The sequence below is a fragment of the Saimiri boliviensis genome, chromosome 9 (assembly GCF_048565385.1).
Source record: "Saimiri boliviensis isolate mSaiBol1 chromosome 9, mSaiBol1.pri, whole genome shotgun sequence".
Taxonomy (NCBI): Eukaryota; Metazoa; Chordata; class Mammalia; order Primates; family Cebidae; genus Saimiri; species Saimiri boliviensis.
Genome location: NC_133457.1, coordinates 97,066,051 through 97,093,590, shown reverse-complemented (window position 1 = coordinate 97,093,590; position 27,540 = coordinate 97,066,051). Strand labels below are relative to the sequence as shown.

Below are 27,540 nucleotides of genomic sequence, written 5' to 3'. Positions count from 1 at the left end.
AGAGATGGCGAATCTGTGAAATATTAATACTTGGTCAGAATAATAATACTTGGTCAGAGGGGCCAAGCGCCGTGCCCAGGGGTCCCTCAGCGGGAGAACTGGCAGGAAACCCCTCGGTTCTCCTCGGAGCCCGGCGGTCTCGCGTGTCCGCCGCCGCGCGAGTGTGCCTGTGACCCCGCCCCGCGCGGCCCAGGGCGGCAGGGGGAGGAGCGCGGCGGCGGCGGCGGCGGCGGCCGTGGCGAAAGTGCGGTTGCGGATGCACTTCCTCCTCCGGCGGCTGCGGAGGAAGCTGAGCAGGGCGGCGGCGGCGGCGGCGGCAGCGGCGGGGCTGGCGGGGCCGGGAGCAGGCCATGGGTCGCCTGCACTGCACGCAGGACCCAGTGCCCGAGGCCGTGGGCGGCGACATGCAGCAGCTGAACCAGCTGGACGCGCAGGTGGGCCCGGCGGCCGGGTGTGGGGCGCTGGGCCCAGGGGATTCCGGGAGCGGGGCCTGGGGGGCCCAGGGCGTCTTGGGGTGGTGGGAGTTGGGGGAGACTAGACCGAGCGGCGTCTAGTCGTTTTGGGTGTGTGAGGTGGGTTCGGGGCGAGGCTAAGGGGAGCTGGGGTCTGAGGTGAGTGATGGTGATAACTCGAGAGCCAAGGGATCTCCGGAGGCCTAAGTGCCAGCTGATGGTTCCGAAGGGGTTTGTGGGGTCCCAGAGATGGAACTACGGGACTTCTGCGGGGATCTGGGGCCGAGGAGAGCTTTTGGGGTGGTAGAAGAGGGACGGAGGGGAGTCGAGATGACGTTGAAGGAGTTTGAGGAACTGAAGGAACAGACTAAGGGCTTGGGGAGTTTGGGGGCGCGGTGGGTTCCAAAGGGAGATACATGTTTGGCAGGGAAGCCGAGGAAGCCTGAGGGTAGCGGGAAGGCTCGAGAATTCGAGGGGGCCCAGGGAAGCCCGGCCTGGGCTGCTGTCTTACAGCTCAGTGTGACGTTGAGTGTCAGTAATAGCCAGTTCCCGATCGGGCCCTGTGGGCCTGAGGGACTGGGTCTGGGGCAAGGCTGATGACACCCTCCACCCCCTCAGTTAAGGGGAGTCCCTGGGATTCACATGGAAAGAAACCGGATACACTATGCACAGTGGGGGTCCCCATCCTTGATGGTGGGGGAGCTGGCAAAGCCTTTTTCTTCCGATTCAGGCTGCAGGTGCCTGCCAAGGCAGCCTTGGAGGCGTCCTGCTTCTGTGCTGGTTGGGATGCCCCTTTCATACCGCCAAGGCAGCTGAAATAAATAGGTGAAAATGACACTTCTCACCCCTACTGGGAAGATAGATCTATTTCCCCCACTAGGTTGTCACTTCTCAGGAGGTAGGGGCCGTCTCTTTCATCTCCGAACCCCCCACAACTTCCCACACAGTAGTGCTGTCTGCAGGATGAAAACCAAACTTATCACTTATAATGACAGGAAGGCTCTAAGCTTGAGCTATGCAATAGAAAAAAATTGCAAGCCACATTTCTAACTTTCCATTTTGTAGTAGCCACATTTAAAAATCAAACAGAAGGCCGGGCACGGTGGCTCAAGCCTGTAATCCCAGCACTTTCGGAGGCCGAGACGGGTGGATAACGAGGTCATGAGATCGAGACCATCCTGGTCAACATGGTGAAACCCCGTCTCTACTAAAAATACAAAAAATTAGCTGGGCATGGTGGTGCGTGCCTGTAATCCCAGCTACTCAGGAGGCTGAGGCAGGAGAATTGCCTGAACCCAGGAGGCGGAGGTTGCGGTGAGCCGAGATCGCGCCATTGCACTCCAGCCTGGGTAACAAGAGCGAAACTCCATCTCAAAAAACAAAAACAAAACAAAACAAAACAAAATTAAACAGAAATGGAAATTAATTTTTTTTTTTTTTTTTTTTTTTTTTTTTTTTGAGACGGAGTCTCTTTCTGTCACCCAGGCTGGAGTGTAGTGGCTCAATCTCAGCTCACTGCAACCTCTACCTCCTGGGTTCAAGCAATTCTCTGTCTCACCCTCCCTAGTAACTGGGATTACAGGCACATGCCACCATACCCGGCTAATTTTTGTATTTTTATTAGAGATGGGGTTTCACCATATTGGTCAGGCTGGTCTCGAACTCCAGACCTCAGGTTATCCATCAGCCTCCCAAAGTACAGGGATTACAGGCATGAGCCACTGGGCCCCACCAATATTTGTGTGTTTAGACAAATCTAAACAGAAAAGGTACAGTACAAATACACTATAAAAGATGAAAAATAATACACCTAGAGTACTTTTTTTTTTTGAGACGGAGTTTCGCTCTTGTTACCCAGGCTGGAGTGCAATGGCGTGATCTCGGCTCACCGCAACCTCCGCCTCCTGGGTTCAGGCAATTCTCCTGCCTCAGCCTCCCGAGCTGGGACTACAGGCACGCGCCATCATGCCTAGCTGACATACATGGTAGTCTAGGCCTATACAGGGTCAGGATCATCAGTGTCACTGTCTTCTACCTCTATGTCTTGTCCCACTGGAAAGTCTTCAGGGGCAGTAACACACTTGGAGCTGTCATCACCTATGATAGCAATGCCTTCTTCTGGAATACCTCCCAAAGGACATGCCTGAGGCTATTTTACAGTTTGTTTTTTTTTAAAAATAAAGTAGGGATGTATTCTAAACTAATGATAAGTATAGTAAATATATAAATTAGTAACATAGTCATTTATTATCATTATCAAATATTATGTACTAGACATCACTCTATGTGCTAAACCTTTTTATTTTTATTTTTTGAGATGGAGTCTCGTACTGTTGCCCGGGCTGGTGTACAGTGGCACGATCTCAGCTCACTGTAACCTCTGCCTCCCAGTTTCAAGTGACTCTCCTGCCTTAGCTTCCCGAGTAACTGGAATTACAGGCGGCCACCACCAGGCCCGGCTAATTTTTTTGTATTTTTAGTAGTGACGGGGTCTCCCTCTGTTGTCCAGGCTTGTCTTGAATTCATGGTCTCTGGTAATCTACCTTGGCCTCCCAAAGTGATGGAATTACAGGCATGAGCCACCGCGTCCAGCCACTTATTATTATTATTATTATTATTTATTTTTTTTTTTTTTTGAGACGGAGTTTCGCTCTTGTTACCCAGGCTGGAGTGCAATGGCGGGATCTCGGCTCACCGCAACCTCCGCCTCCTGGGTTCAGGCAATTCTCCTGCCTCAGCCTCCTGAGTAGCTGGGATTACAGGCACACGCCACCATGTCCAGCTAATTTTTTTGTATTTTTAGTAGAGACGGGGTTTCACCATGTTGACCAGGATGGTCTCGATCTCTTGACCTCGTGATCCACCCGTCTCGGCCTCCCAAAGTGCTGGAATTACAGGCTTGAGCCACCATGCCCGGCCCTTATTATTATTTTTAATTATTATTATTATTTTTTTGAGATGGAGTCTCCCTCTGTTGCCCAGGCCGGAGTGCAATGGTGAGACCTCAGCTCGCTCATTGCAACCTCCGCCTCCAAGGTTCAGGCGAGTCTCCTGCCTCAGCCTCCTGAGTAGCTGGGATTACAGGCACGTGCCACCATGCCCAGCTAATTTTTTGCACTTTTAGTAGAGACGGGGTTTCACCATGTTGACCAGGATGGTCTCGATCTCTTGACCTCGTGATCCACCCGCCTCGGCCTCCCAAAGTGCTGGGATTACAGGCTTGAGCCACCGCGCCCGGCTATTTTTGTATTAATAGAGACGGGGTTTTACCATGCTGGCCAGGCTGGTCTCGAGCTCCCGACCTCGTGATCTACCCACCTTGGCCTTCTAAAGTGCTGGGATTACAGGTGTGAGCCATTGTGCCTGGCTGCCACTTATTATTATTATTATTATTATTATTATTTTTTGAGACGGAGTTTCACTCTTGTTACCCAGACTGGAGTGCAATGGCGCGATCTTGGCTCACCGCAACCTCCGCCTCCTGGGTTCAAGCAATTCTTCTGCCTCAGCCTCCTGAGTAGCTGGGATTACAGGCATGCGCCACCATGTCCAGCTTATTTTTTGTATTTTTAGTAGAGACGGGGTTTCACCATGTTGACCAGGATGGTCTCGATCTCTCGACCTCGTGATCCACCCGCCTCGGCCTCCCAAAGTGCTGGGATTTCAGGCTTGAGCCACCGCACCCGGCTATTATTATTATTATTATTATTATTTTATTTATTTATTTATTTATTTATTTATTTATTTTTTTGAGATGGAGTTTCACTCTTGTTACCCAGGCTGGAGTGCAATGGCGCGATCTCGGCTCACCGCAACCTCCGCCTCCTGGGTTCAGGCAATTCTCCTGCCTCAGCCTCCTGAGTAGCTGGGATTACAGGCACGCACAACCATGCCCAGCTAATTTTTTGTATTTTTAGTAGAGACAGGGTTTCACCTTGTTGACCAGGATGGTCTCGATCTCTTGACCTCGTGATCCACCCGCCTCGGCCTCCCAAAGTGCTGGGATTACAGGTGTGAGCCACCACGCCCGGTCACTTATTATTATTATTCACATTTTACAGATGAAGAAACTGAATCACAGAGCAGTTAAATAAACATAGCTGTTATATGATATTAATATACTGAGCATGCACCATGTGGCCAGGCACCATTTTAAATGTTTTTTTTTTTGTTTTGTTTTGTTTTTTGGTTTTTTTTTTTTTGAGATGGAGTTTCACTCTTGTTACCCAGGCTGGAGTGCAATGGCGCGATCTCAGCTCACAGCAACCTCCGCCTCCTGGGTTCAGGCAATTCTCCTGCCTCAGCCTCCTGAGTAGCTCGGATTACAGGCATGTGCCACCACACCCAGCTACTTTTTTGTATTTTTAATAGAGACAGGGTTTCACCATGTTGACCAGGATGGTCTCGATCTCTTGACCTCGTGATCTACCCACCTCGGCCTCCCAAAGTGCTGGGATTACAGGCTTGAGCCACTGCGCCCGGCCCATTTTAAATGTTTTATGCATACAACCCTGAAAGGGAGGCGCCATTATTATTCCCATTTTACGGGTAAGAAAGATGGGTCACGGTAATACATTGACCTGTATAAAGTCATGCAGACAGGAGTTCAAGACCAGCCTAGGCAACAAAGCAAGACTCCATGTCTACAATAAGACAAAAAATTATCGAGGCATTGTGGCACATACCCTTAGTCTCAGCTACTCGAGCGGCTTAGGTTGGAGGATCACTTGAGTTAGAAATTGGAGGCTGCAGTGAGGTTTGATTACACCACTGCATTCCAGCCCAGGGAACAGACCAAGACTCTGTCTCAAATCAGTCAAATCAATAAAATTAGGTAGAAGACCAGGCAAGGTGGCCCATGCCTATAATCACTGCACTTTGGGAGGCAGAGGTGGTAGGGATCACTTGAGGCCAGGAGTTCAAGACTAGCCTGGGCAACATAGCAAGACTCCATCTCTAAAAAAACATTTTTTAAAATTAGCTGAGGCTGGGCACAGTGGCAAACCCCTGTAATCCCACAGCTTTGGGAGGCTGAGGTGGGTGGATCACGAGGTCAGGAGTTTAAGACCAGTCTGGCCAAGATGGTGAAACCCTGTCTCTACTAAAAATACAAAAATTAGTTGCCTGTAATCTCAGCTACTTGGGAGGCCCAGGCAGGAGAATTGCCTGAACCCAGGAGGCAGAGGTTGCAGTGAGCCGAGATTGCGCCACTGCACTCCAGTGTGATGACAGAGTGAGACTCTGTCTCAAAAAAAAAAAGGCCGGGCACGGTGGCTCAAGCCTGTAATCCCAGCACTTTGGGAGGCTGAGGCAGGTGGATCACGAGGTCAGGAGATTGAGACCGTCCTGGTCAACATGGTGAAGCCCCGTCTCTACTAAAAATACAAAAAAAATTAGCTGGGCATGGTAGCACGTGCCTGTAATCCCAGCTACTCAGGAGGCTGAGGCAGGAGAATTGCCTGAACCCAGGAGGCGGAGGTTGCGGTGAGCCGAGATCGCGCCATTGCACTCCAGCCTGGGTAACAAGAGTGAAACTGTCTCAAAAAAAAAAAAAAAAAAAATTAGCTGAGAGCGGTTGTGTGTGCCTGTAGTTCTAGCTACTTAAGTGGCTGAGGCAGGAAAATCCCTTAAGCCTAGAAGTTTGAGGCTGCAGTGAGCTATGACCTTGGCTTTGCACTCTAGCCTGGGTGAGAAAATGAGACCCTATCTCAATAAAATAAATAAATAAGGTCAGGCAGCCAGGAAGTGGAAGAACCAGGAATTTAGGATTGAGTATTTGGCCTCAAAGCCTGTGGAGGTAGCTTATCTTTTACTTGTTAATGTATCAGTGTCCTCTGGAAGATATCCATTTGGAGAATAAAAACAGATTCTGCTACTAACAAAGTTGGGTTTTTTTTGTTTGTTTTTTAAGATACCGGATTGTATGATCTATAAAATTACCTACAGCTTGGTATTCGTAGAAAATACAAACCACTTCCTTTGAGGGCAGCACTTGACTCATTTTCTTTTCTTTCTTTCTTCTTCTTCTTCTTTTTTTTTTTTTTTTTTGAGACAGAGTTTCACTCTTGTTACCCAGGCTGGAGTGCAATGGCGCGATCTCGGCTCACCGCAACCTCCGCCTCCTGGGTTCAGGCAATTCTCCTGCCTCAGCCTCCTGAGTAGCTTGGATTACAAGCATATGCCACCATGCCCAGCTACTTTTTTGTATTTTTAGTAGAGATGGGGTTTCACCATGTTGACCAGGATGGTCTCGATCTCTTGACCTTGTGATCCACCCGCCTCGGCCTCCCAAAGTGCTGGGATTACAGGCTTGAGCCACTGCGCCCGGCTCTTTTTCTTTTTTTTTTTTTGAGATGGAGTTTCACTCTTGTTACCCAAGCTGGAGTGCAATGGCACGATCTCGGCTCACCGCAACCTCCGCCTCCTGGGTTCAGGCAATTCTCCTGCCTCAGCCTCCTGAGTAGCTGGGATTACAGGCACACGCCACCATGCCCAGCTAATTTTTGTATTTTTAGTAGAGACGGGGTTTCACCATGTTGACCAGGATGGTCTCGATCTCTCGACCTCGTGATCCACCCGCCTCGGCCTCCCAAAGTGCTGGGATTACAGGCTTGAGCCACCGCGCCCGGCTCTTTTTCTTTTTTTTTATGAGACAAGATCTCACTCTGTCACCAAGGCTGGAGAGCAGTGGCACAATAATGGCTCTGCAGTCTTGAACTCCAGGGCTCAAGCAGTTCTCCTGCCTCAGCCTTCTGAGTAGCTAGAACCACAAACACATGCTACCACACCAGGCTAATATTTTATTTTTAATTAATTAATTAATTTTAAAGACAGGGTTTCACCATGTTGGCCAGGATGGTCTTGAATTCCTCACCTCAAGTGATCCCCCAACCTCAGCCTTCCAAAGTGCTGGGATTGTAGGTGTGATCCACCCAGCCTGGCCTATTTTGAAAAATTTTTTTATAGTAACGGGTGTCTCTGTATGTTGCCTAGGTTGGTCTGGTGCTCTTGGCCTCAAGGGATCCCTCCACCTCAGCCTCCCAAAGTGCTGGGACTACAAGTGTGAGCCATTGCACCCAGAATTTACTTCTTTTATTTCTTTTATTTTTATTTTTTAATTTGAGACAGGGTCTTGCTCTGTCACTGAGGCTGGAGCACAGCCTCGACCTCCCAGGCTCAACTGATCCTCCTACCTCAGCCTTTTTAGAAGCTGGGACTATAGGCATGTGCCACTATGCCTAGCTTAATTTTTTTTTTTTTTGAGACAGTCTTGCTGTGTTGCCCAGGCCCAAGTGCAATGGCACCGTCTCGGCTCACTGCAGCCTCCATCTCCCAGGTTCAAGCGATTCTCCTGTCTCAGCCTCTTGAGTAGCTGGTATTATAGGTGCCGCCCCCAGGCCCGGCTAATTTTTTTGTATTTTTAGTAGAGACGGGGTTTCACCATATTGGTTAGGCTGGTCTTGAACTCCTGACCTTAGATGATCCACCAGCCTCGGCCTCCTAAACTGTTAGGATTACAGGCATGAGCCATGGCACCCACCTCTGGCTAATTTTTGTGTTTTTTGAAGAGATAGGGTTTTGCCATGTTGTTCAGGCTGGTCTAGAACTTACGGGCTCAAGTGATCCACCCACCGTGGCTTCCCAAAGTGCTGGGATTATAGATATGAGCGATGGGCCCCAGAATTGACTCATTTTCTAACCTTGGAACATATTCTAAACCATTACCTTTATTGTTTTTTTTTTTTTTAACCTTTATTGTTAATACAGAAACCTTTCTCTTGATAAGCAACTTATGCGTCATTTGGGCCATTTTCCTGTCTTTTGTTGGATAAGCAGACTTCTCCAAGTACCCACTCGATTAGCTAAATTTATTTTGTAGTCTGAAGTGTAGGCCTCAAGGAATAAATGAATCATTGTGTGAATGTTGGCATTACCATTTATTGCTCATTCAGTGGGTATTTACCTGAATGCCTACCATAAACCAAATAGCCACTAAACTTGGTGGGGCTAAGGAAGATTTGATGGTCATGGCCTTTTGTCCTGGGGAAGTTGTGATCTTCTACAGCAGGTCATAAAATGAAGAAGCAGACAGCACCAAATTGCCCATAGATGTGCCCTCTGATGCCCATGGCCAGTCCTAGGTAATGTGAAGTCTGAGAATAGGCAGGATTTAAAGTGAATATTATAGAATTAGAGTAAACTCAGAAAAATACAAAGGAGAAGACAAGCAAGTAATCCACAGTCCTCTCACCTAGCTGGAAATAAAAGTAACAGACAGGAAATTCAAATAGTATACAAAGATATCGAAGTGAAATAAGCTGGGTATGGTGCAGCATGTCTAATTCCAGAGCAACCCAGGAGGCTGAGGCAGGAACCCAGGAGTTGGAAGATGCATTGAACTATGTAGATCACCTCACTGTACTCCAGCCTGAGTCAGAGTGAGACCCCGTCTCTTTTTTTTTTTTTTTTTTGAGACAGAGTTTCGCTCTTGTTACCCAGGCTGGAGTGCAATGGCGCAATCTCGGCTCACCGCAACCTCCGCCTCCTGGGTTCAGGCAATTCTCCTGTCTCAGCCTCCTGAGTAGCTGGGATTACAGGCACGCGCCACCATGCCCAGCTAATTTTTTGTATTTTTAGTAGAGACAGGGTTTCACCATGTTGACCAGGATGGTCTCGATCTCATGACCTCGTGATCCACCCGCCTCGGCCTCCCAAAGTGCTGGGATTACAGGCTTGAGCCACCACGCCCGGCCTGACCCCATCTCTTAAAAATAAAATGTTTGGCCGGGCACGGTGGCTCACGCCTGTAATCCCAGCACTTTGGGAGGCCGAGGCGGGTGGATCACGAGGTCAAGAGATCGAGACCATCCTGGTCAACATGGTGAAACCCTGTCTCTACTAAAAGTACAAAAAATTAGCTGGGCATGGTGGCGCGTGCCTGTAATCACAGCTACTCAGGAGGCTGAGACAAGAGAATTGCCTGAACCCAGGAGGCGGAGGTTGAGGTGAGCCGAGATCGCGCCATTGCACTCCAGCCTGGGTAACAAGAGCGAAACTCCATCTCAAAAAAAAAAAAAAAAAAAAAAATGTTTATTTTTCTTATCTCTCGAAATCATTTTAATAGTTTTTTTACGGTGAGCTTGGTGGCTCACACCTGTAATCCAACAGGCATGAGCCACTGTGACTTGCCAAAACATTTACTTTTTGGAAGCTGAGGCAGGTGGATCACTTGAAGCCAAGAGTCTTAAGACCAGCCTGGCCAATATAGTGAAACCCTGTCTCCACTAAAAATACAGAAATTAGCCAGGCATGGTAGTACATGCTTGTAATCCCAGCTACTCAGGAGGCTGAGGCATGAAAATCACTTGAATCCATGAGACAGAGGTTGCAGTGAGCCGTGATTGCAATGAGTCGTGGAGCCGTATTCCAGCCTGGGTGACACAGGGAGACTCTGTTCCAAAAAACAAACAAAAAATAGGTTCTAACTTATTTTTATAGAGAAAAAGGCTATTTGCCAGCACATATGTGGGTATCCTTTAAATTTTTTAATGTTTCCTTTTTTTCTTTTTTCTTTCTTTTTTTTTTTGAGACAGAGTCTTGCTGTGTTGCCTAGGCTGGAGTCCAATAACATAATCTCAGCTCACTGCAACCTCTGCCTCTTGGGATTAAGCAAGCAATTCTCCTGCCTCAGCCTCCCAAGTGGCTGGGATGACAGGCACCCACCACCATGCCTGGCTAATTTTTTGTATTTTTAGTAGAATGAGGTTTCGCCATGTTGGCCAGGCTGGTCTTGAACTCCTGACCTCAGGTGATCCACCTTCCTCGCCTCCCAGAGTGCTGGGATTACAGGTGTAATCCACTATACCTGGCCATGTTTTCTTATTTTTATTATTATTATTTTTTTGAGATGGAGTGTCACTAGGTTGCCCAGGCTGAACTGCAGTGATATGATCTTGTCTCATTGCAACCTCTGACTCCCGGGTTCAAGCAATTCTCCTGCCTCAGCCTCTCGAGTAGCTGGAACTACAGGCACATGCTACCACACCCAGCTAATTGTTTATTTTTAGTAGAAACAGAGTTTCACTACATTGGCCAGGCTTGTCTCGAACTCTTGACATCAGGTGATCTGCCCTCCTCGGCCTCCAAAAGTACTGGGATCACAGGCATGAGCTGCCATGCCCAGCCTTGTTTTTATATTTTAGAGATGAGGTCTCACTATGTTGTCCACGGTGAGTTTGAATACCTGGGCTCAAGTGATTCTCCCATTTCCGGCTTTGAATTTTATATATATATATATATATGTATGTATATATATATATATATATGTATGTATATATATATATGTGTGTGTATATATATATACACATATATATACACATATATATATACACATACATATATATATATACACATATATATATACATATATATATATATAGAAAAAGATCATTCTGTATGTACTTTATGTTCATTTTGCTTAAAAAAAAAATGAACGCCGGCGTGGTGGCTCACGCCTGTAATCCCAGCACTTTGGGAGGCCGAAGCGGGTGAATCACGAGGTCAAGAGATCAAGACCATCCTGGTCAACATGGTGAAACCCCGTCTCTACTAAAAATACAAAAATTAGCTGGGCATGGTGGCGTACGCCTGTAATCCCAGCTACTCGGGAGGCTGAGGCAGGAGAATTGCTTGAACCCAGAAGGCGGAGGTTGCGGTGAGCCGAGATTGCACCATTGCACTCCAACCTGGGCAACAAGAGCGAAACTCCGTCTCAAAAAAAGAACAAGGTATTCTGGCTATTTTCGCCGTTCAATACAAACAGATCTATTGCTTTTTTTTTTTTTTTTTTGAGACCTAGTCTCACTTTGTTGCTAGGCTGGAGCGCAACGGTTCCATCTTGGCTCACTGCAACCTCCAACCTCCACCTCCCAGGTTCAAGTGATTCTCCTGCCTCAGCCTCCACAGTAGCTGGGACTACTACCTGTGTGCTGCCACGCCCAGCTAATTTTTGTATATTTGGTAGAGACTGGGTTTCACCATGTTGGCCAGGATGGTCTCGAGCCTCCTAAAATGTTGGGATTACAGGCGTGAACTACTACACCCAGCTTTTTTTTTTTTTTTTTTTGAGATGGAGTCTTAGTATCCCAAACTAGGGTGCAGTGGTACAGTCTCAGCTCACTGCCACCTCTGCCTCCCGAGTTCAAGCGATTCTCCTGGGATTTCAGGTGCCCGCCACCATGTCCAGCTAATTTATTTTATTTTATTTAAGTTAATGTATTTATTTTTGGGTGAGAAAGCCAGCTGACTCTTCATTGCTTGGGGTCAGGGGGCTCAGGAGCTCTTGGTGGGGCGAGTCCACTTTGTCTTCACCATCACAGGCTTCTGGCTGCGCAAGATGGCGCTGACCCTGTGGACCGCTGCCATGCGCAAGTCGGGGCAGTACTTGTTCTTGCAGATCATGTATCTGATGCTGCTGAGCATGGTGCAAGCATTCTTGTTGATGGTGGTCTGCACGTTGGAGGCGGCAGGCTTCTGCTGGCTGGATCTCCGCTTCTTGACCACCACGACACCTTTGTAGTCAGTTGCCGTCTCCATGCCCACAGTCTTGCGGTGAATCAGCCCCTTGTAGGAGTGGGCCTTCAAGTGATTGGGCTCGGCACTGTAGGTCTGTCTGCTTGTCCCTCTTGATCAGGAAACTGGAGCAGTTCGGCACGACGATACATTGCAGATTCGCAGACATGACGGCGGCTCCCCTCGCAGGGGCGTCCTGACACAAAGATAATTTTATTTATTTATTTATTTATTTATTTTTGAGATGGAGTTTCGCTCTTGTTACCCAGGCTGGAGTGCAATGGTGCGATCTCGGCTCACCGCAGCCTCTGGCCTCCTGGGTTCAAGCAATTCTCCTGCCTCAGCCTCCTGAGTAGCTGGGTTTACAGGCACGTGCCACCACGCCCAGCTAATTTTTGGTATTTTTTTTTTTTTTTTTTTTTTTGAGACGGAGTTTCGCTCTTGTTACCCAGGCTGGAGTGCAATGGCGCGATCTCGGCTCACCGCAACCTCCGCCTCCTGGGCTCAGGCAATTCTCCTGCCTCAGCCTCCTAAGTAGCTGGGATTACAGGCACACGCCACCATGCCCAGCTAATTTTTTGCACCTTTAGTAGAGACGGGGTTTCACCATGTTGACCAGGATGGTCTCGATCTCTCGACCTCGTGATCCACCCGCCTCGGCCTCCCAAAGTGCTGGGATTACAGGCTTGAGCCACCGCGCCCGGCCTAATTTTTGGTATTTTTAATAGAGACGGGGTTTCACTATGTTGACCAGGATGGTCTCGATCTCTTGACTTCGTGATCCACCCGCCTCGGCCTCCCAAAGTGCTGGGATTACAGGCTTGAGCCACCGCGCCCGGCCTAAAGATAATTTTTGTATTTTTAGTAGAGGCGAGGTTTTGCCATGTTGGCCAGGCTGGTCTCAAACTCCTGACCTCAGATGATCCACCCACTTCAGCCTCCCAAAGTGCTGGGATTACAGGTGTGAGCCATGCATCCGACCTTCTTTTTTCTTTTTAAATTTAAATGTATTATGAATTGTAGAGATAGGCTCTCACCATGTTAACAGCCTGAACATAATGCTGGTCTTCTGGGCTCAAGCGATCCGCCTGCCTCAGCCTCCCAGAGTGCTGGCATTACAGGCATGAGCCACTGTAACTTGCCAAGATGTTTACTTTTTGGAACATACCTGAAGGATATACTTCATGGAATGGAATTACTAGGTTGAGGGATATAATCATTTAAACATTAGATGCTGGCTGCATGTGGTGGCTCATGCCTGTAATCCCAGCTCTTAGGGAGGCTGAGGCAGGAGGATTGCTTGAGCCCTGGAGTTCCAGACGAGCTGGGGCAACATGGTGAGACCCTATCTGTACAAAATATTTTTAAAAATTAGCCCAGTTGTGGATGTAGTGGCATATGCCTGTAATCCCAGCTACTCAAGGGACTGAGGCAGGAGTATTGCTTTGAGCTCAAGAGGTTGGAGGCTCCAGTAAGCCAGGATTGCGCCACTGTACTCCAGTCTGGGTGACAGAGCCAGAATCTGCCTCAGAAAAATAAAAATTAGATGCACATTGTGAAACTGCCCTCTAGAAAGGTCACCCCAGTGTATCCTCTCATCAGTCATACAGAAGCCTGTCTGCTTCCTTGTATTTTCACCAGCACTGATGTCCTAGTCAAACTTTTGTGTTTGCAGATCTGATACGTGAAAAATAGTATCTTCTGGTTTTACTGATTTGCATTACTCCAGGCTGGAATGACCCTGTGCATCTCTTCCTATGTTTACTGGGGAGAATCATTAAGATTTTGAGATGAATGCATAAATAGTCATGGGTGGGTGAGCATTCCAGGGGGAGGCACCTATGCAAATTGCAAAGGCAACGCATGGTGAGGGGTTATTTAGGAAAGATTTATTCAACAAATCCTTACTGTGCACTTACAATATTTAAGTTGCTGTGAAGCTGCAACACCATACAAGAAACCTTCTAAGAGATGCTTGTGTTCCTTATCAGGGTTGAAAATTCTAGGTGGCCTCAGGCGAGTTTTCAGAGGGGAGCCTCAGAAGTTGAGGATCTGGGTGTTGATCCTGATCTTGTTGGGCGTATCAGCATTTCTTGGCAGGGCTTTGGAGGATAAGGAGGCTGAGATAGGGATGAGGGAAGGCAGAGATAGGGATGAGAGATCAATAACACATTCTTGCATTGTTGTTCAGGCTGGATTGCAGTGGTGTAGTCATAAGTTGTCTGCAGCCTTGAGCTCCTGGGCTCAAGCAATCCTCCTACCTTAGCCTCAGTAGTTAGAACTACAGGTGCATACCACCACATCTGTCTCATTTTTTTATTTTTTAATTTCATTTTTTTGAGGTAGGATCTCGTTCTCTCACCCAGGCTGGAGATCAGTGGCATGATCATAACTCACTAGCTTAGAACTCCTGGGCTCAAGCAATCCTCCTGCCTCAGCCTCCTGAGTAGCTAGGACTACAGGAGCATGCCACTTTGCCTGGCTAATTTTTTTTTTTTTTTTTTTTTTTTTGAGACGGAGTTTTGCCCTTGTTACCCAGGCTGAAGTGCAATGGCGCGATCTCAGCTCACCGCAACCTCCGCCTCCTGGGCTCAGGCAATTCTCCTGCCTCAGCCTCCTGAGTAGCTGGGATTACAGGCACGTGCCACCATGCCCAGCTAATTTTTTGCACTTTTAGTAGAGACGGGGTTTCACCATGTTGACCAGGATGGTCTCGATCTCTTGACCTCGTGATCCACCTGCCTCGGCCTCCCAAAGTGCTGGGATTACAGGCTTGAGCCACCGCGCCCAGCGCAGCCTGGCTAATTTTTGAATTGTTTTGCACAGACAGGTTCTCACTATATTGCCCAAGCTGGTCTGAAACTCGTGGCCTCAAGCAATCCTCTTACCTTGGGCTCCCAGAGTGCTGGGATTACAGGCATGAGCCACCGCACCCAGTTTGGTTTTATATTTTAAAATAGAATACATCTGGCCGGGCGCGGTGGCTCAAGCCTGTAATCCCAGCACTTTGGGAGGCCGAGGCGGGTGGATCACAAGGTCGAGAGATCGAGACCAACCTGGTCAATATGGTGAAACCCCGTCTCTACTAAAAATACAAAAAAAAAATTAGCTGGGCATGGTGGTACGTGCCTATAATCCCAGCTACTCAGGAGGCTGAGGCAGGAGAATTGCCTGAACCCAGGAGGCGGAGGTTGCGGTGAGCCGAGATCGCGCCATTGCACTCCAGCCTGGGTAACAAGAGCGAAACTCCGTCTCAAAAAAAATAAATAAATAAAATAAAATAGAATACATTTTAGAATAAAGTAATACAGAGTCCTGACAGATGTGTAGAATTTAATGTGTCACAGCAGAAGGGATGGGTGCATTTAACATATGACACATGCAGGTTTGTGGGTTTCAAGCAGAAGTATCTGCCTATATATTTTTTTTTATGTATTGCTTCTAGAAGGTGGATCAAATTTCATAGTGACTGTAATTATGGCTCTTAATTGTAGCTAGCATTTGTTTAGCTTCCAGCCTGGTGCTGTACTAGAGGCTCTGCATGTGTCACTGTTAGTACTGGAAGGTAGGTCTTATATTATCACCTTTGTTTTCCTTGTAGGGACTGGGACAGAGGCTAAATGACTTGATTAAATTTACAAGAGTAGTCAATGGTAGAGCACTGATTCATCTGGGTCTTTTAAACTCTGGCATCCTGGTTTTTCCCACTATGCCATACACACTGGGTTTTTTTACAGTTATTATTTTTGAAATGGAGTCTCGCTCTGTCGCCCAGGCTGGAGTACAGTGGCACAACCTTGGCTCACTGCAACCTGTGCCTTCTGGGTTCAAACAATTTTTTTGCCTCAGCTTCTTGAGTAGCTTGGATTATAGGCCTGAGCCACCTCGCCTGGCCTAGGGCCCTTATAAGAAGAGGAAGAGGCCAGTAGCTCATGCCTGTAATCCCAGCACTTTGGGAGGCCGAGGCAGGCAGATCACTTGAGGTCAGGAGCTCAAGAGCAGCCTGGCCAACATGGTGAAACCCTATCTCTACTAAAAATACAAAAATTAGCCAGGTGTGGTGGCGGGCACCTGTAATGCCAACTACTTGGGAGGCTGAGGCAGGAGAATCGCTTGAACCCAGGAGGCAGAGATTGCAGTGAGCCGACATTGCATCACTGCACTACAGCCTGGGCAACAGAAAGACTCTGTCTGAGAAAAAAAAAGGAAAGAAAGAAAGAAAATACGGCTAGGCAAAACGGAAGAAAATTAAAATAATCCAAAGTGGTAACCGCTTTTAATTTTCTGGTGATTTCCCCTTTGTGCATGTGTGTGTCTGTGTCTGTGTCCTAGAGATATATATGTGTACCTGGGTGCATATGCTCACAATCTCTCTCTTTTTTTTTTTTTTTTTTTTTGAGGCGGAGTTTCGCTCTTGTTACCCAGGCTGGATTGCAATGGCGCGATCTCGGCTCACCGCAACCTCTGCCTCCTGGGTTCAGGCAATTCTCCTGCCTCAGCCTCCTGAGTAGCTGGGATTACAGGCACGCGCCACCATGCCCAGCTAATTTTTTGTATTTTTAGTAGAGACGGGGTTTCACCATGTTGACCAGGATGGTCTCGATCTCTTGACCTCGTGATCCACCCGCCTCGGCCTCCCAAAGTGCTGGGATTACAGGCTTGAGCCACCGCGCCCGGCCCACAATCTCTCAATAGATGTTTCCCAAGTATCCCAATAAACATGTTTTTCAGACGATGTAGTGACACAGGTATATTGACACTGGTGGTGGGTCTTGTGAACGTTTGTAGCTGTAAAATCATCAGAGCAGGCATAACACCTGGCTGTTACTATTCTTCCCTCTCAAGGCTCTACAGTTGCCTGGGGTGGGGCATGCTGACCTAGGAGTAGAAATTGTACTGATGTTCTGTGTTATTTTCTTCACAGCAGTTCTCAGCCCTAACAGAAGTGCTTTTCCACTTCCTAACTGAGCCAAAAGAGGTAAATAAAGCATTTTATGTTAGGGAGAGTGGGCCCATGTTCCCTGAGATGTTTAGAAAGTGAAGGCCTGGGTTTTTCACTGTTCCCCCTCTGCAGGTGGAAAGGTTTCTGGCTCAGCTCTCTGAATTTGCCACCACCAATCAGATCAGTCTTGGCTCGCTCAGAAGCATCATGAAAAGCCTCCTCCTGGTTCCAAATGGTGAGTAACCTCTCTTATCAGCTGTGGCCAGAGATACTACCTTGAACATTCCTTTAGTCTATGGAGTCTTTGAAGCATGCTCCTGGGATGGAGCCAGAGCATTTGGTAATGAGCCAGATATGGGTGGGACTCTGTCTCAGGAGGAGCCCAGGTAACAGGTTAACAGAGTATAGTGGAATAGCAAATGCCCTGTGGCACAGCATGCCTCAAAAGTTCAGTCTGCTTCCTCGGTTCTGTCCCCAGAGTGTCCTCTGGTCCTTTCTACAATAAGTATAGAAATTGAGAATAAGGGGCCGGGCGCGGTGGCTCAAGCCTGTAATCCCAGCACTTTGGGAGGCCGAGGCGGGTGGATCACGAGGTCAAGAGATCGAGACCATCCTGGTCAACATGGTGAAACCCCGTCTCTACTAAAAATACGAAAAATTAGCTGGGCATGGTGGCACATGCCTGTAATCCCAGCTACTCAGGAGGCTGAGGCAGGAGAATTGCCTGAACCCAGGAGGCGGAGGTTGCGGTGAGCCGAGATCGCGCCATTGCACTCCAGCCTGGGTAACAAGAGTGAAACTCCATCTCAAAAAAAAAAAAAAAAAAAGAAGCCGGGCGCAGTGGCTTAAGCCTGTAATCCCAGCACTTTGGGAGGCTGAGGCGGGTGGATCATGAGGTCGAGAGATCGAGACCATCCCGGTCAACATGGTGAAACCCCGTCTCTACTAAAAATACAAAAAATTAGCTGGGCATGGTGGCACGTGCCTGTAATCCCAGCTACTCAGGAGGCTGAGGCAGGAGAATTGCCTGAACCCAGGAGGCGGAGGTTGCGGTGAGCCGAGATCGCGCCCTTGCATTCCAGCCTGGGTAACGAGAGCGAAACTCCATCTCAAAAAAAAAAAAAAAAAAAAAAAAAAGCTTCATTTTAAAAAATTATGAGATTCAAAGAACATTGTGAAATTGCTATAAAAGGTTCCAAATGCTTATTCTCAATTTCTTTTCTTTTTTTTTTTTTTTTTGAGACGGAGTTTCGCTCTTGTTACCCAGGCTGGAATGCAAGGGTGCGATCTCGGCTCACTGCAACCTCTGCCTCCTGGGCTCAGGCAATTCTCCTGCCTCAGCCTCCTGAGTAGCTGGGATTACAGGCACGCGCCACCACGCCCAGTTAGTTTTTTGTATTTTTAGTAGAGACGGGGTTTCACTATGTTGACCAGGATGGTCTCGATCTCTCGACCTCGTGATCCACCCGCCTCAGCCTCCCAAAGTGCTGGGATTACAGGCTGAGCCACCGCGCCCAGCCTTTTTTTTTTTTTTGAGACAGGATCTTGCTGTGTTGCCCAAGCTGGAATACAGTGGTGCAATCATAGCTCACTTCAGCCTCAGACTCCTAGGCTCAGGTGATCTTCCTGCCTCAACTCCCCAAGTAGCTGGTACCACAGGTATGCACCACCCTGCCTGGCTAATGCTTTTTGTGTGTAGAGACAGAGTCTCTCTGTTACCCAGGCTGGTCTAAAACTTCTAGCTCAAGCTGTCCCCCTGACTTGGCCTCCCAAAGTGTTGGGATTACAGGTATAAGCCACAATGCCCAGCTTCACTTCAAGTGTATTAGAAGTTGAGGCCTTAATTTGTTTGCTCCTGTTTGGTACTTTCCTGTATCTTAGTGAAATTTCTTCCTTTTGTCCTGTATTGTGCTCCTGAGGTTCTGGGGGCTTAAACAAGAACATTCTAGAGATTTTTCAACTTTGAAATTTTCTGATCCTCTTTTTTTGTAATTCTTGCCACCTTTGCTCTCATGGCTCGATAAGAATTTGAAGTCTTTTTTTTTTTTTTAGTTGGAGTTTCACTCTTGTTGCCCAGGCTGAAGTGCAATGGTGTGATCTTAGCTCTCCGCAACCTTCCTCTCCTGCATTCAAGTGATTCTCCTGCCTCAGCCTCCCAGGTAGCTGGGATTACAGGCGCCCACCACCATGCCCAGTTAACTTTTGTATTGTTAGTAGAGATGAGGTTTCTTTTTTTTCTTTCTTTCTTTTTTTTTTTATGACTGGTTTTCACCATGTTGGTCAGGCTGGTCTTGAACTCCCGACCTCAGGTGATCTGCCCGCCTTGGACTCCAAAGTGCTTGGATTACAGGCATGAGCCACTGCGCCTGGCTGGGATGAGGTTTCACTGTGTTGATCAGGCTGCTCTCAATCTCCCGACCTTAGGTGATCCAACCACCTCAGCCTCCCAAAGTGCTGGGATTACAGGCATGGGCCACTGCACCCACCCTGCACCACTGGGTGCAGTGGTGCAATCCTGGCTCACTGCAACCTCTGCCTCCTGGGGTCAAGTGATTCTCCTGCCTCAGCCTCCTTAGTAGCTGGGACTATAGGAACCCACCACCATGCTTGGCTAATTTTTGTATTTTTAGTAGAGACAAGGTTTTATCATGTTGGCCAGGCTGGTGTCAAACTCCTGACCTTGTGATCTGCCTGCCTCAGCCTCCCAAAGTGTTGGGATTACAGGTGTGAGCCACCGAGCCTGGCCAAAGTCTTTTTAATAGAGGAATACATTTTCTTTTTTTTTTTTTGAGACGGAGTTTTGCTCTTGTTACCCAGGCTGGAGTGCAATGGCGCGATCTTGGCTCACCGCAACCTCCGCCTCCTGGGTTCAAGCGATTCTCCTGCCTCAGCCTCCTGAGTAGCTGGGATTACAGGCATGTGCCATCATGCCCAGCTAATTTTTTGTATTTTTAGTAGAGACGGGGTTTCACCGTGTTGACCAGGATGGTCTCGATCTCTCGACCTCATGATCCACCTGCCTCGGCCTCCCAAAGTACTGGGATTACAGGCTTGAGCCACCGCACCTGGCCAAAAAAAAATTTTTTTTTTGTAAGACTAGTCAAGTGCAGAAGTGAGAAGGGGGAAAGAGTAGAAGAAGGAGTTCGATCTGTAACTGACTATGAACAATCAATTGAGATAACTCACTACCTTTGAACCAGCCTAAATATTTTTTTTTCTTGTACTATTTAGTATATAATTCTTTAAAACACCTGACTTCAGCCAGACACGATGACTCATGCCTGTAATCCCAGCACTTAGGGAGGTGAAAGAGGGAGAATCTCTTAAGGCCAGGAGTTTAAGAACAGCCTGGGCAACATAACCTCTACCTCTATAAAAAATAAAAAAAATTGGCTAGTATGGTGGCTCACGCCTGTAATCTCAGCACCTTGGAAGGCCAAGGCAGGTGGATCACTTGAGGCCAGGAGTTTGAGACCAGCCTGGCCAACATGACAAAACCCTGTCTCTACTAAAAATACAAAAATTAGCCGGGTGCGGTGGCTCAAACTTGTAATCCCAGCACTTTGGGAGGCCGAGATGGGTGGATTATGAGGTCAAGAGATCGAGACCATCCTGGCCAACATGGTGAAACCCCGTCTCTACTAAAAATACAAAAAATTAGCTGGGCATGGTGGCGCGTGCCTGTAATCCCAGCTACTCAGGAGGCTGAGGCAGGAGAATTGCCTGAACCCAGGAGGCAGAGGTTGCGGTGAGCCGAGATCGTGCCATTGCACTCCTGCCTGGGGAACAAGAGAGAAACTCTATCTCAAAAAAAAAAAAAAATTACAAAAATTAGCCAGGTATGGTGGCACACGCCTGTAATCCCAGTTGCTTGGGAGGATGAGGCATGAAAATCGCTTGAACATGGGAGGCAGAGGTTGCAGTGAGCCAAGATTACATCACTGCACTCCAGCCAGGGCAACAGAGTGAGACTCTGTCTGTCTCTAAATAAATAAATAAATTTAACAGCATGGTGGTGCACACCTGTAGTCCCAACTACTTACCTGTCGTCTCAACTACTTCAGAGGCTGAGGCAAGAAGTTCCCTTGAGCCCAGGAGTCCAGGCTGCAGTGAGCCATGATTGCACCACTGGACTCCAGTTTGCACAACAGAGCAAGACCTTGTCTCTGAAAACAAACCAAAGAAAACCCTTCAAAAGTTACTAACCCATGGCCAGATTGATTCATGTGTACCCCACTCATGGCTCCTCACTGCTCTCTGAACTGGATGACTGTAGTATAGTTTAGTTTTAGAGATGTGGGGATCTTGCTGTGTTGCTTGGGCTGGTCTCTGACTCCTGGCCTCAAGCAGTCCTCCTGCCTCAGGCTCCTGAGTAGCTGGAATTACAGGTATGGGCAACATGTCCAGTGCAAACTGGATTATGTTAAAGGCAGTATAAGATGTATTATTTTATTCCTGAATATCTAGTTATCTATCTCCAAAAGATAAAAGGAATTTCCCCGTTATCAAACTATGATGCTATTATCGTATCTAAAAGGAAAAGACAAAGTCAGTAGTTATTTTCCATTGTCTCCTGCATTTTGTTTGGGTGGGTTCCATCAGGATTTAGATAGGACTCCAGTCCAGCACGTGGCTTCTGTGTGGCTCTCCTGTGCCTGTTCAGCTCTGAGACCTAATGGTACCTGAGAACTAATAGTAGACTCATACTTTTGTTATAAGGATAAAGATAATAAGTGTAATAAGATGCTCACTTCACTAAGTCATGGTGCACCGCTGCCGCTATTATGATTGTCATTATTGTTATGTGTTATTCCCTAGCCGAGATTATAGATAACTTAGCAGTGGGGCCCCTATTTAAGCCTGTTTTTAATTAACTTATTTATTTTTGATTAATTAATTTAAAAATTATTTTTATCATTTTTTTGGCTGACACCCAGTACTTTTATTAGTGGGGAAACTTGCCTTGTTCTAGCAGAGAGACTGGGATGGACAGGACTAGCGCTCATCTCGAGGGGTTATGTTCTGGAGGATCAGGTGTTCCTCCTTGTAGGTTTAGAGGAAACACCCTCATAGATGAAAACCCCCCGGAGAGCAGCGCTACAACTGCCAGGCAGTTGGGGTAGGAGGGGCACCCTAAGCATGGCTGGACTGTTGGGACAACAGGGCTTGAATGTCAGCCTCGATGTCAATGGTCTGGAAGCCCAGCTGTACCTGTGCACGGGGGCACCGGTAGGGCCATCCAGGAACTTCTTGACGTTCCAGGCAACATTGTTGTGACACACCAGAGACACTGGAGACCAGGTCGGTCATGAGTGCCGTGGAGTCGTTGCTGGGCGTTGGCAGGGCCTCCGCAGGAAGGCGAAAAGAGGGTGCAACCTTGCACCGTTGACCTCGCGCTTCCCGAAGAGCGAGAAGTTGAGCTCGAACCCACCACCAGGTCAGACATACTTCAGGGAATTCAGAATCTCTTCATTCTTGGCGTTCTCCTGATGCCCAAACTGGTTGCACGGGAAGCCGAGCACCACCAGGTCACTGGGCCCAAGGCGCCGCTGCAGCTCGTTCATCTGGGTGTAGTCCCGGACCGTGGTGCCTCAGAAGGACGCCACATTCTTGATAAGCAGCGCCTTGCCCCGCAGGGAGCTTAGACTTACAGGCTCCCCGCCGGCCATGGGGAGCGCCAAGAGGGCGTACACCAACTGGGACGCCTCCGCCGCCGCTCACGGAGCAGCACACGTGGCACAGCTCTGTTATAATTTTTTGAGAGGAGTCTTGCTCTGTTGCGGGGCTGGAGTGCAGTGGCATAACCTCGGTTCACTGCAACCTCCGCCTCCTGGGTTCAAGAGATTCCCCTGCCTCAGCCTCCTGAATAGCAGGGACTACAGGCGCGAGCGCCACAACGCCTGGCTAATTTTTTGTATTTTAGTAGAGACGGGGTTTCACCATGTTGGCCAGGATGGTCTTGATTTCCTGACCTCATCATTTGCCCGCCTTGGCCTCTCAAAGTGCCGGGGTTACAGGCGTAAGCCACTGCGCCAGGCCGATTTGTTTATTTATTTATATTTATTTATTTATTTATTTTTTTGAGACGGAGTTTCGCTCTTGTTACCCAGGCTGGAGTGCAATGGCGCGATCTCGGCTCACCGCAACCTCCGCCTCCTGGGTTCAGGCAATTCTCCTGCCTCAGCCTCCTGAGTAGCTGGGATTACAGGCACGCGCCACCATGCCCAGCTAATTTTTTTGTATTTTTAGTAGAGACGGGGTTTCACCATGTTGACCGGGATGGTCTCGATCTCTTGACCTCGTGATCCACCCGCCTCGGCCTCCCAAAGTGCTGGGATTACAGGCTTGAGCCACCGCGCCCGGCCCACTTATTTTTATTTTTTGAGACGGAGTTTCGCTCTGAGCCCAGGCTGCAGTGCAGTGGCATGATCTCGGCTAAAGGCAACCTCTGCCTCCTGGGTTCAAGTGACCTGCCTCAGCCTCCTGAGTAGCTGGGATTACAGGCATAGCCACCACACCCAGGTAATTTTTGTAGTTTTAGTAAAGACAGGGTTTCACCATGTTGGCCAGGCTGGTCTCAAATTTCTGACCTTGTGATCTGCCTACCTCGGCCTCCCAAAGTGCTGGGATTACAGGAGTGAGCCACCACAATTGGCCTATTTAAAAATTTATTTATTTATTTATTTTGAGATGGAGTCTTGCTCTGTCACCCAGGCTGGAGTGCAGTGGCACAATCTTGGCTCACTGCAACCTCTGCCTCCTGGGTTCAAGCAATTCTCCTGCCTCAGCCTCCTGAGCAGCTAGGATTACAGGTGTGCGCCATCACACCTGGCTAATTTTTCTAATTTTAGTAGAGCTGGGGTTTCACCATGTTGCTCAGGGTGGTCTTGAACTCCTGATGTGATCTGCCTGCCTCGGCCTCCCAAAGTGCTGGGATTACAGGCATAAACCACTATTTTATGTGCCCGGCTATTTTTTACTTTTTTGAGATGGAGTCTTGCTCTGTCACCTAGGCTGGAGTACAGCGTCTAGATCTTGCCTCACTGTAAACTCTGCCTTCTGGATTCAAGTGATTTTCCTGCCTCAGCCACCTGAGTAGCTGGTACTACAGGTGCATGCCACCATGCCCGGCTAATTTTTCTATTTTTAGTAGAGACTCGATTTCACCATGTTGGCCAGGATGATTTCAATCTCCTGACCTCATGATTGAACTGCCTTGGTCTCCCAAAGTGCTGGGATTATAGGTGTGAGTCGCCACGCCCAGCCTCAGTTTTTTGCCTTATTAGTAGAGGCAGAGTTTCACCATGTTGGCCAGGCTGGTCTTAAACTCCTGACCTTCAGGTGATCCGCCTGCCTTGGCTTCTCAAAGTGCTGGAATTACAGCCACCATGCCCAGCCCTATTTTTATTTTAATCCTTAACAAGCTATCTGGACCCTGTGGGTGATCAGTAGCTGATTTTATTTTATTTTATTTTATTTTACTTGATGAACAAGAGATACCTCCCTTTCCCACTCCCCAATGAGTTCTTTCCAGCAACACACAACACACAAAAGAATAATCAGCAATGAAGTATAGTCACAAGTGGTATTTAATCAAACATTGAACTAGTTTCCCGAGACTGCCTGCCTCATGCCACCACACTGTTTTTCTCCATGGCACTTTGTCCCTTCTTATACCCTTTATTATGGCTTGTGTGTTACATTATTGCTGTGATCTTTCTCCTGCCAGTAGAATGGAAGCCTCATAAGGACAGAGATTGTTGTCTGTTCAGTTCCTTGATGTTTCCCAACATCTAGCACAGTGCAGGGACATGGCAGTGCCTAGTAAATGTGCGTGTATGACTGCGACCTCTGTTCTCTGTGAGCCTCATAGGGTGGCTTCAGCTGGTTAGCCTTCGGGGTCAGTAATGACTGGATGAAAGCAGCTGACCATCTTTTCCCATCTGCTTCCTCCTCCAGGAGTTTTCACCAAGCCTGTGTCCATTTCTGGGGCTCCCCTTTTTACACTGAATAAGAAGAATATTTGCTGTTTTTCCAACCCTCTTGGCAAAACTGAAATCCTCAGCCTCACTTCCCTTTGTTTTGCCCTTCATATTGTTTGACAGCTTTGAGGGTTTGTCTAAGGCAACTGTTCTGGTGAAAATTGGTGCCTGTTGCTGGGCGCGTTGGTGCTGCACGCCTGTAATCCCAGCACTTTGGAAGGCCGAGACGGCTGGATAACCTGCCGTCAGGAGTTTGAGACCAGCCTGACTAACATGATGAAACCCTGTCTCTACTGAATAAAAAAAAAAATAGCCAAGCATGGTGGTGCATGCCTGTAATCCGAGGTACTTGGGAGGCTGAGACAGGAGAATCACTTGTACCTGGGAGGCGGAGGTTGCAGTGAGCCAAGATCGTGCCATGGCACTCCAGCAACAAGAATGAAACTCTTTCTCAAAAAAGAAAGAAAAGAAAATTGGTGCCTGTGGACTTTTTTTTTTTTTTTTTTTGAGACGGAGTTTCGCTCTTGTTACCCAGGCTGGAGTGCACTGGCGCGATCTCGGCTCACCGCAACCTCCGCCTCCTGGGTTCAGGCAATTCTCCTGCCTCAGCCTCCTGAGTAGCTGGGATTACAGGCACGCGCCACCATGCCCAGCTAATTTTTTGTATCTTTAGTAGAGACGGGGTTTCACCATGTTGACCAGGATGGTCTTGATCTCTCGACCTTGTGATCCACCCGCCTCGGCCTCCCAAAGTGCTGGGATTATAGGCTTGAGCCACCGTGCCCGGCCAATTTTTTTGTATTTTTAGTAGAGACGAGGTTTCACCATGTTGACCAGGATGGTCTCGATCTCTCGACCTCGTGATCCACCCGCCTCGACCTCCCAAAGTGCTGGGATTACAGGCTTGAGCCACCGCGCCCGGCCAAAGAAGGAAGTTCTTAAATCTCTCCATGTAACATGTTCTGCTGACTGCAGCTGTTGGAGTTTACATAATTTTCCTTCTTTTTTATAAGTTCTGGGGTACATGTGCAGGGTGTGCAGGTTTGTTAACACAGTGTGCCATGATGGTTTGCTGTACCTGTCAAACCATCACCTAAGTATTAAGCTCAGCATGCATTTATTATTTTTCCTAATACTGTCCCTCCTCAATCCCATCCTCCAAGAGGCCCCAACACAGTTTTCATTCTATCTGACATAGAGTCAAAGGTTGCAAGTCTCTCTTGTGCTGGCATTTGCCTAGGACAAAGGAATCACCACAGGGAAAAGCTGAAAAAGAAGTTAAGAGCTTGAGGCCTAGCATGGTGCCATTCCATGTTTCAGGTCGGCCTTTGCCCTCCCAAGCTAACTTCAGGATGGAGAGCTTGCTCTTCAGTCCCTGCAGCTTCGTTGCCTTCATGGTCAGCACCTGTTGAGGCATTGCCTGGTACTGCAGCACCAAGGTGGCCTCTGAGAACTACCTGGGGTAGAAAGAACTTGGTGTTGGGGACCCTCTGGCCTATAAACCACTTGGCTTCGTTGTTTGCTGACTGTTGTGGCCTTGTTCCTTAAACTGTTTCCCTCTTTTTTTGAGACGGAGTTTCGCTCTTGTTACCCAGGCTGGAGTGTAATGGCCCGATCTCAGCTCACCGCAACCTCCGCCTCCTGGGTTCAGGCAGTTCTCCTGCCTCAGCCTCTTGAGTAGCTGGGATTACAGGCACGCGCCACCATGCCCAGCTGATTTTTTGTATTTTTAGTAGAGACGGGGTTTCACCGTGTTGACCAGGATGGTCTCGATCTCTTTTTTTTTGAGACAGAGTTTCGCTCTTGTTACCCAGGCTGGAGTGCAATGGCGCGATCTCGGCTCACCGCAACCTCCGCCTCCTGGGTTCAGGCAGTTCTCCTGCCTCAGCCTCCTGAGTAGCTGGGATTACAGGCACGCGCCACCATGCCCAGCTAATTTTTTGTATTTTTAGTAGAGACGAGGTTTCACCATGTTGACCAGGATGGTCTCGATCTCTTGACCTGGTGATCCACCCGCCTCGGCCTCCCAAAGTGCTGGGATTACAGGCTTGAGCCACCGAGCCCGGCCTTTTTTTTTTTTTTTTTTTTTTTTTAAGACAGAGTCTCACTCTGTCACCCAGGCTGGAGTGCAGTGGTGCAATCTCAGCTCACTGAAACCTCCGCCTCCCGGGTTCAAGTGATTCTGCCTCAGCCTCCCAAGTAGGTGGGACCATAGGCATGTGCCAGCACACCCGGCTAATTTTTGTATTTTTAGTGGAGATGGGGTTTCACCATGTTGACTAGGCTGGTCTCAAACTCCTGGGCTCAATCAGTCCTTCCACCTCTGCCTCCCAAAGTGCTGGTACTATAGGAATGAGCCACCGCACCCATCCTGATGTAAGTTTTAAAGTCATCTTGGCACCCAGGCTACTGTGTGAATGTAACCAGCATGCTCTCCATGACGTTTGTTTATTTGTTTGATTGTTTGTTTTTTGAGACAGGATCTCAACTGTTGACCAGGCTGGAGTACAGTGTCAACCATCTTGGCTCACTGCAGCCTTCACCTCCGTGGCTCAAGGGATCCTCCCACCTCAGCTTTCAAGTAGCTGGGACC

The 27,540-nt window shown here is 48.2% G+C and overlaps 1 protein-coding gene and 2 pseudogenes across 3 annotated transcripts in view; 1 reads left to right on the top strand and 2 right to left on the bottom strand.

Moving 5' to 3' along the window:
• Positions 1–225: 225 nt before the first annotated feature.
• The window catches only part of COMMD7 (COMM domain containing 7), a 35,271-nt gene continuing 7,956 nt past the window's right edge, over positions 226–27,540 (top strand). The window contains exons 1-3 of one of the 3 annotated variants that reach the window (XM_039479716.2): positions 226–434; positions 16,951–17,001; positions 17,098–17,200. In XM_039479716.2, coding sequence (XP_039335650.1) covers positions 351–434; positions 16,951–17,001; positions 17,098–17,200 — 238 coding nt within the window. In that variant the 5' untranslated portion in view covers positions 226–350. Of the gene's footprint in view, positions 435–16,947; positions 17,002–17,097; positions 17,201–27,540 lie in introns of all 3 variants that reach the window. The other 2 variants (XM_039479717.2, XM_039479715.2) reach the window with 2 other exon arrangements.
• On the bottom strand, positions 11,730–12,192 carry LOC101032539 (large ribosomal subunit protein eL28 pseudogene; annotated as a pseudogene).
• On the bottom strand, positions 22,099–22,546 carry LOC101031588 (glutathione peroxidase 1-like; annotated as a pseudogene).